This window comes from Epinephelus moara, chromosome 5 (genome assembly GCF_006386435.1).
Source record: "Epinephelus moara isolate mb chromosome 5, YSFRI_EMoa_1.0, whole genome shotgun sequence".
NCBI classification, from domain to species: Eukaryota; Metazoa; Chordata; class Actinopteri; order Perciformes; family Serranidae; genus Epinephelus; species Epinephelus moara.
Window position 1 is genome coordinate 33,324,249 of NC_065510.1, and position 9,951 is coordinate 33,334,199.

General features: G+C 38.7%; 1 protein-coding gene across 1 annotated transcript in view; it reads right to left on the reverse strand.

Moving 5' to 3' along the window:
• The window catches only part of LOC126390067 (asialoglycoprotein receptor 1-like), a 6,172-nt gene extending 4,581 nt beyond the window's left edge, over positions 1–1,591 (reverse strand). The window contains exons 1-3 of the mRNA XM_050044164.1: positions 1,439–1,591; positions 537–623; positions 88–330 (exon numbers count right to left, since the gene is read on the reverse strand). Of these exons, the coding sequence (XP_049900121.1) occupies positions 88–330; positions 537–623; positions 1,439–1,520 (412 nt within the window). The 5' untranslated portion in view covers positions 1,521–1,591. The remainder of the gene's footprint in view (positions 1–87; positions 331–536; positions 624–1,438) is intronic.
• Between the last annotated feature and the right edge of the window lie 8,360 nt (positions 1,592–9,951).

A 9,951-nucleotide genomic window follows, 5' to 3' on the forward strand; every position in this document is an offset into this window, starting at 1 on the left:
AACATATTGGAATTCTAAATATTCTTAATATACTTGTGGGTGGTGTTTCTCTTTAAGGTCAGAAACCTTAACCTGATTTGTTCTCACCCCCCAGCCTCTGTTTCAGCCTGTCTCTCTCCTCCTCCACGTTCCTCAACCTGTTGGTGAGGTCATTGTTTCTGTTCTGAAGCTCGTTTTTCTCTGCAGTCAAGGCGTTGAACCTCTCTTGCAATCTGTTGCAGTGGTCAGGCCTCTTTCCCTCACAATCCTTTGGCACCATCTTTGTATTGTTCTGGACACAAAAATGAGTTGTGTTGCAGTCCGAGTGGGTTGATTCCTTGCTCGATGACACTGAGAGTATGAAAAAATATGTACATTTAAAATGTTTTTAATTGATTATTAATTGAAATCAAAAAAATGTTTTGTTTGACAGCAAATTGTGAAAAAAGCAATATGTCCAATTACATCAGAGTGTGTGTATTTGTAATATTGTGGTATTGTCTGCACAACTGTCTTAGCAAATTTCAAGTTACACAATGCAAAGAAAGTGTCCTCACCTGTAAGGCGTAGAGAAACATTGAGAATGGCTTGTACAATGCACAGCACGCCAAAGCCGAGGAAAAGCAGCTGACAGAGTCTTCTCCCTGCAAAATCAACAGTGTGTGTGTGTGTGTGTGTATGTGTGTGTGTGTGTGTAATTGATTGATTGATCAAAAATGTATTTTTCAGACCAGTCATCTTCACACATAACTTGAAGACATTTCTTTCAGACGTAACGAATTAGACAACATTTAGACAACATTAAACAGAGCAAACAGAGCGTGCTGAGACGCGGTGCGCAGCCGAGTTGCGCACACAGAGAAAAATGGTTGGATGTGGTTGTTGACACATCATAAATAATGACACCTATGCTCTATAGCTTTGAAGTAACCTTTACTATATAAGGTTTCGCAAAGGTAAAATGGCAATCATTAGCATGCTAATGATTCGGATAGCTACATTTTCTGACAACTTGGGTGTCATTTTTGAAGCTTTGGCCATCGTCTCTGTTAGTTGTTACTCCCAGATTAGCCACTGACATGATGTTTAATGGGGCAAGAAACATGACTGATAATCTGACAGGTTGTAATCTAGTTAACAGTTTTGCCAGCTTTGTTTTTTTCTGTTCCTCTTCAGGAGATGGTTGAGTGAGCTTTAAATGAACTTGGTGAGTACAGTGTTGTCATGACTGAGGGTCTCTGGCAAAAGCTTTAAAAAACAAGTAATAAACCAGATATCACCTTCAGTGTTGAAACGCACTCGTTGAATAAAGAGGTGTTGCTTCTTGTAAGTCAATTAAAATGGTCAAGTTTTGAAAACAGCTATCACACACACAGCTGCAAACACTTGGTAGAGTACAATATATCAACCTGCGTTGTTTCACAGTACATATACAATAAAATAATTTGTGTTATATTACCTGTTGGATATCCATCCCCACTGCGTTTCTGCTCACGTCTTGGTCTCTCATTAACATAATCCGCTACCTCCATCTGCTGCATCGTCCTGGTTGCCTTAATATTTGTGGAGAAGTCAAGTTCAGAGAAGTCTGATCAGTGAACTCTGTGTTCCCTCTTTGTGTGTGTGTCTTCGTCAGATGTGAGCTAATAAACCCATTACTACACCGTGAACAGATTTAGAACAGGTCAAATAGAGGAAGAAACAATTATGTCGAAACAGAACATATGGCACACTGAAATCTGTTTCACTTCAATGACTGAAAGAATACACTAGTTATAATTTGATGATTTAAGGCTTTAGGTTTGTGCCACTTCTTCATCTTCACTTTTTTATCTTCTTGCATCTATGGGAAAAGTAAGAGATGGGGGTGTGTTTGAATGTTTTACTGTGGCTATTTTTGTTTATTTCTTCATTTATTTGTATCAAAATAATTCAAAATAAAATAATTAAGATATGAAATAAAGCAAGCATGAGACGGAGTATAAGAATATGAAGACAGAGAAAACAAATCACTTAATGGCATACATACTGTTAAACTGTACATGTAACACACTTTATGTCACTTTGACAGTTGCGCAGCACCAAATGAACTGTGAAATATCTCAACAGTCACACACACTACACAGGGAACTGATACAGAAATATGTGTACACTCTTTTTTTAAAAAAAATCAGGTTTCAAAATAACAAAACTACAGAGGAATAAAAAGAGTCCACAAAATGCCTTCAATGTAAATGTTAAGAATAAAATTGAGCACAAAAAGTGATCTAAATTAAGTACAGTATGTAAATGCACCTTAGATTGACATTTTACAGATCACTGTGTAGATCAAAAATTATATATATAAAAATCTACAATTAGTGAAACAACAACTGAACAGCGGTGTAGTCAGGATTACCTACATGTTCATTACCTACATAGTTCTCTATCTAGAACCATCACTAAAAGTTGGGTGTGTTGGGTATTTGATGCTCTCATTCATTAATGATTTCACTTCCTATTGAGCTGAACTGTGGGCCACGCCCTTCCAGCCCGGATGCACCAGGTTGAATGCTCCTCCCAGCCTGAAGGCTCAAGGCTGAGTGCACCAGGTGGTTTGCTAGTCATCTGGGTTTGGAGTCACAAAATCACTACAAAGCAGCAGTGGGAACAAGCAGCATGAGAGGTTGCTGATTTATGATGATTTGGACACCAAGACTCTTTGTGCAAAACCAAGCTTACAAGGAAGAAGGAGCCGGTGAGCTTTCATGCATTGTCTGTTGTTTGTAGCATTGTTTGTAGCCCATTGTTTGCAAGTCACTTTAATGATCTGATTAAGAACTATAAATATTAATGGTTAAAATAATGTGGGATAAATATAATTAAAAATGCTGCCATGGTAGTTAGACACAATTAAGACTGTGATGCATTTAAAAATCATGTGAGTTAAATACAATTAAAGTGTGAGCATTTAGATCTATCTTAAAAAAGCTGTTAGTTTTGTATAGTTAAGATCATGAAGTCAAATCAAATTCCACACTAAGAATGTATCTAATGTGCTTACTGTATTTAACATAGTTACTTAAAATATTGCTCTACTATTTGTTACTTATTCACAAGGTTTATTTCTGGTTATTTAAAAATTCAAGTCTCTGACGTGTTTCACTGAATGTGATTATCTTGCTTTTCATTTTCTTAAAGTGGTGTTTGTTTGTGTTTAAAGGTTTTTCACCTGGTTATTCACCATTGCATCAAACTTCTAAATAAAAGAAAGAAGAAAAAGAGAGCAAAAGTGTGATGAATGGAGTCCTGTGAAGTCTTCCTGAAATTAGCTGCCTTTTCAAGTGGGGGAGTTTTGCACACTGACAATGACACAACAGCGAGGGCACTTGACACTTCCTTTCACACTCTGTTAGTTTGACGTCTATTTATAAAAATACGCTCTGAGAACTTCCTCCTCTTCTTTCTTTTGAATTGCAAGTCTTGGTGGGGTTATAGTCTCTGGAGTCTGTCCGCAGCTCTGGGGAAAAAATTGTTCCGTAGCCGTGTGTGTGATGGGGGCCCTCTGTCTTCCCATGGCAAGGGTGGTGAAGAGAGGGTGTCCGGGGTCCAATCCAATCCAATCCACTTTATTTATATAGCACAATTTTAACAAACACACGGTTTCCAAAGTGCTGCACAACAAGCTAAAACACAATAAATAAGAATAAGATCAAAAAGATAAAATACACAATAAAAAAGATAAAAGCAATAAAATAGTGTGTGGGTGTGAGGTGTCTGACCTTATGTATGTGGCCTGTGTGAGAAGACAGCCTGAGTGGGTGTCACAAAGGTTTGGTAGGGGGAAGCTAATGGTCATCTTGACAACCCGCTACAGATGTTTCTTTTCGGCTGCGGTGCAGCCAGAGCACCACATGGTATAGCAGTATGTTATTATAATCTCAATTGTACAGTGTTAAAAGCGGATCAGAAGTTCCTGAGGAAGCCTGTCACATTTCAGGTCCTCGGAAAAACATCTTTTGATGGGCTCTTTTGATGATGTGGGAGGTGTTAAGACTCCAGATCTGGTCCTCAACTATGTGCACCAGGAACTTAAAGCTTGAAACCCTCACTACCTTTTCCCCGTTAATGTACAGTCCACTGTGATGAGTTATGAGAAGGGCTGGACGGAGGACGCAACCTTGGGGGATGCCAGTGTTGAGAATGATGGTGGAGGAGTTGGGGTGGTCGATCCTGACGTGCTGGGGTCTGTTTGTAAGAGAGTCTTTAATTCACTGATGGAGAAGGGCTCCCAGACCGAGTGTTTGCAGTTTGTTGATCAGTTTATTTGGTTTGATGGAGTTGAATGCTAAGCTGTAATCAATGAACAGCATCCTGATATAACTGTTGGGATTTTCTGGGTGTGTGAGGAATGTGTGTAGTGTGATGGAGATGGCATCATAAGTGGATCTAAAAAAAAACTGGTCCGAACTTTGGCAGCAGTGTTGGAAATTTTTATTATCACTTCAAGCTCTGTGATGATGTTTTTATTTTCAAAATAGTGATAATGTGACTGTTGATCTAAATGGCTCAGAAGGGCCCAGACGTCACATAAGCAACCCTTCTGCAGTGAAATGTTTAACACCTAATGTGATGGTTTATCAGTAATTTCTTGTTTCAAAGCGTATGAGAAGGTTTGACACAAAAGTATATCGGTATAAGTATATATATAAAAGACAGCATATGAGACAATCTACAGTCTTCAGCCTTACAAACTGTTTGCACTTTGTCACTGCATCACTTTAGTTTTTGCTACTCCTATAGTATTATTTCTCTCAAAGAATAGTTTCATTGTGTCTCACATAGACCGAGTGATGAAACTCATCTTTCCGGTCATTGATATTCTCACCTTGCTGCTGTGATGCAACTGTTTGATGTGGTTGAGTCTTCTACTTTGCCATTTAAAACTTCTCACAGTTGCCATTTCCAGAGGCAAACGTATTCAGACTCACAGCCAGTCACATGGACTGCCAGATTGTTGTGATTATTTCTAATGTGTTATTTCATGTGTTTTGTATGCTGGGATAGATGACATTCTTGTGATGACAGTAACAAGAGATACTGTCATAGGCAAAAATTGACAAAGTTAGTTATTCTTTCAGTATTGCTCTAAAAAAGAATAAAAAGGAATGGGGAAAAAATGACTTGGATCTTGAGGAGCTTCAATGTTTATTCACAGACAAACTGAAACCTACACAACACGTTTACTACATGACAATGTAGGAAAACTTTACTGCTAATTTCCTCTCTGCTCCGATTTCAAACAGCTGTCTGCTCCGAGGACATTTTTCGTTCTCTCTCTGTCACTCAACCACAGGCTGTGAAGCGAGGTGGCTTCTTCTATTTGACAGGTACGACTTTGAAACGGGTCATTCTCAGAAGCTCATTATCTGAGAACTTCCCACCAGTGACGGCAAGTTCTTTAATCAGCCGCCACGGGACACACGGGTCAAATGGACGATGCTAGTGGGTCCGTAGCCCTCAGGGAGTCAATTCAGCTAGGCCAGTTGCCGCCATGGGCCCCTATGTAGCCTAGACCTCAAATTTATCTGTTAATGATAGAAATAGGTCTTAAATTTTTGCTGAATACAAGTTAATCTCTGCTCACTGGCCTTGTCCCTGACCTGAAGGCAACGTATGAGCCCTGAGATTATCGAGCTTTGGGAAGGGCAGAGGGGCGGAGGGGGGCCTTCTTCTTCCACTATCATGATCACATGATGGACCTGACGTGCTACCTTGGTGAAAGGCGCACTATCTTTTGAGTGTCACCCGGACAGAGGTATCATTTCGGGGAAAGATGCATTGTCTTTTCATGTTAAGCCAGGACGGAGATGCTACACATGGAGTCCCTCACAGGCAATAACCTGCCAAAGTTGCCTCCGTCTTCAATAACCCTTCGGAAGATTTCAGTTACTCAGATCTCAAATGGATCAATTTTGTTTCATAGGTTTTGTTCACGCCTCGTAATTTGGTCACTAGTTTGTGGTCACCCATTACCCCAATAGGATTAATTTATCGCATGGTGACTCATAGTAATCGTTTTAATTTTTATTTTATTAACCCTTAACCCTGGGAACCTAACAGCTATAAGGTTCCACCGTGCTCAGCCCTCTTTGTAAGCCAGGGGAAGGGCCCCTATGCAGGTTATCCTCCCCTGAGGTGTAGAGTAGCCTATAGGGTGTGTGTGTATCTGTATCAGTTGCGTACCGTCGTGTGAGATGTGCTGGAACTTACCTCAGGGGCTCTACGCTGAGTTCCTGGGTGATGATGATAATCATTTTTACAAGAAATAATAATCCGAGGAGAAGTATTCCAAGTTGTCACTTGATTTTTATTCCCTCAATAATGTTTTTCTTACATGGTATGAATAATCCAAGAAAAGGTAAGAATCAACCTCAATCAAAGAATAAGGGTTATTACATCAATACGTTTTGCAATCCCAAATGACATGAAAAGATCAAAAAGTATGAAAATGAAAAAAAAGGAATATTTCTTTAAAACAGAATTTTGTAAACACAAACTCATTTTTTGTAGCTAAATCCACAAGATGTGAGAGAATCCAAATAAATAAATAAATAAAAGAAAGGTAAAAAATTATGAACTGGTCTGGATTGGTTTTATAAACCCTCAAATTTGGGCTGGATTATTACTAAATTTTGAGTAGTTTTTAAAATTCAACCTGCTCTGGGGTCCTTTCTCTACTCAGGGTCCGTTCGCAGTCAACTTTCACCAGTTAAGAGTTTCACATGGGAAGCTAGAAGATTCAGTCTATTGCTCAGTCTCCTGCCAGAGACTAAGGGTAGAAAAAAAATTGTGGTTCAGTGTGACAAGGGCTCTGCAGGCTCCCGAAAAGTCAGCCCTGAACATCAAAAATCTTCTCTTTTTATACCATTTCAAGCCCAGTTCTTTATGACGCGGAGTTTTTTTAATAAACTCAAAATACAATTGGCTGTTGGTCATCAAAAAAACTTGGGTAGTTTGATTCATATGCCAACGGACAGCAGCTCAACCTGGGTACTTTCCCACCTGCTGTGGTCTGCTTCAAAACATTGTGTGCGGGCTTCAACACCCATACCCACACACCCACCCACCCACCCACACACCCACACAAACACATATAGCTTTAAGTGCTGGTGTATGAGTCACAAACGAGCCATCAAAATAAAACATGGTAAACATTAAAGTATATAGACTCAGTGAAATAATACTCATGTAAAATAAAAATAAAAGTATTTTAAAAGCAGTTTTCTATTTGTTTTGATTCCCTCCTGACGGCATTCATCTTAGGCCTGTGTATCAGCCTACCTTTCTTTGATGTACAATGCAATACACAACAACACAGTGCAACTATGAATGCGTTACAGGCACCCCTTCAACGCTTAAACAAGTACATTAATATGTCAGTACTTATAGCCAGCAAATGTATGAGACCATAAAACTTAATAAGGTAAAAGTAATAAATAAAATTTAATCATAAATTAAAAAAACGTAAGGGTATGGCGGCAACACTTCGCAAGACGCCTAGTGGAACCGTAAGATCGAAGGATAATCCTTATGAACCAAACACGTAGCCCACTCTTAGATGATAGTGTGGGCACATTTCTTATCGGATGTTATCCTCCTTGAGCTGTTGTGGCTTTTATTTTTTTATTTTTTTAATTGTTCCCTCTTTGGGGGTTTAAACATAATAGCTTATGAAGGCCAGGCTATGGTCTGAAGCCTGGGAAAGCTCCATTCACTGGCCGCAATTTAATACGAGGCACTGCTTCTAAATCAAGCCATTGTAAAAGCCAGTACATGTTCTATGAACATGAATGCATGTCAGCATACAGCATGTGTAACTGTTGGTGTGTGTGTGTGTGTGTGTGTGTGTGTGTGTGTGTGTGTGTTTACATATCATCATATGCCTGGCCCCATATGCAATACTACTCTCCTACTCTGGCAAATGGTGAGATATTAGTTAATGGTCAGGGTGCCTTCATCCAAAGAAAAATTTGGTCTCACTTTGAACTGCAGCATCTGCAAATTAGTTCTTTAACCAAAATGTCATGATTCCCTAACATGAGGCACAATACAACACCAATACATCACCTTTTCCCTTATTTTGGTGCCATCTTGACTGTGAGGGAGCAGGTTTTGTTCAGTCTGCTGCACGGCTTCATACCACGCGTTTTAGAAGTGGAATATTTTGCCTGCCTGATTTTGTAGACTTGGAGATTTTGTTGGTCATTTTTCCTTTATAGTTGTGCTTCTACCATAAATAAGTAAGAAAGGTATGTCGTTAAATGGTTCTTCCTTTGTCTCCTTCAATTGTGTTTATTATTGTAATTTCCTACTTTCTTGTACTGTAGCCTAAGTTAATACCATTCAAAGTCCAGTTATGAACAATAATGATCAAATATCTGTGGCTGTTTTACTTATTAAATGTACATTCATCCTCATAATTCCTGGTAATTCCTGGTAATTGTCTACGTTCAATCAGTCAGTCTGGTTGGGCAGCAAGTTCCTGCACTGTACTGAGTTGTTCTTACTACTTGTGACATGAATTTCCATGCCACATTAAAATCAAATAGAGACAGAAAAAAAGTAAAGTGTTGTATTGCATTTCATCCTCATCCACTAGAGGGCAGCTCAAATCTGTCAACTGTAAATGCTTGACACTAGTTTTCATGAGGAAGTGCATAATGGGTCTTTCTTGTTTTCAAGATGGAAAAACAATATTTTTGCTGAAATTCTTTTCACTTTAAGTCTCCCATCCCCTGTCAGCACAGGTCTCTTAAAAAAATTGTTCTCTTTTAGATTCTGTCCCCACATTTTGGACCTGGGATTATCTTTAAAGTTTAGCACTTATTAGAAAGGCCTTACGATTTGATCAGCACAGAGCCATCCACCCACCCATTTCCCTTTATTACAGGCAGTACTATGACTAACTAAAAAAAAAAAAACCTCACCTCCAATGGGACCTGAGGCTGTGACCATATAAGTTCATCATTGACCAAAGAGGATCCAGGAAAAGCTATATGACTGAATTATGATTAAACAGGCAAAGTGAGCTACTGCCCCAAAATGACCTCTCTTTGACCCACTCTCTGTGCGCCACACCAACCAGTGCTCTTGTGATGAATACTATCAGCCCATGTCAGCTAATATAAAACTGAAATTGAATTGTCAAGATAATTCAGGTTCTCTCATAGTTTTACAAAATATTTGTTAAATAGTGGCGCACATTCCTGAATAAACTGACAGTACTTTGTCCTAACTTGATTTGTTCCAGTGAACCTGGGGCTTTTTTCTAGTTGGCAGTTCAGCCATGAATGTTACCATCAGAGCATCTAAACTATGAAGTGACCACAGTTACCTTTTCTGAATGTTTCATGGTGCAACAGTTAATAATCTTCTGTTTTCTGAGATATCTACACCAAAGTAAAGAGAGATGTGCTGCATTGAAGCAGAGCAGCTACCATGTAAACCTGTATTATAAACATTTCTGTAGCAGAATCGCGGTAGAATGACAATAAAGCTACTTTCCTTTCCTGAGATTTTTTAAAAGTACTTTTACTTAAGTAATTTTTTAAGCAAATACTTTAGTACTTTTACTTAAGTAATATTCTGACTAAGCTACTGTTACTTGTATTGGAGTAATATTTAACAAGGAGTATCTGTACTTTTCCTCAAGTAGAGAAGTTGTGAACAAGTAGTGTCCACCTCTGCTTACACATGTGTGCAGCACCAAATGAACTGTGAAATATCTCAGACACAGAAAACGGGTACAGAGATATGTGTGCACTTTTTTACATCAGGTTTCAAAATAACAAAACTACAGAGGAATAAAGTTCCCATAAAAGGCCTCAAATGTAGATTTAAGGGATAAAAATTTAGCACAAAATGTGATCCAAAAAAAAAAAACAAAAAACAAAAAAAACCCACAGTCAGTGAAACTAACAACTGAACTGT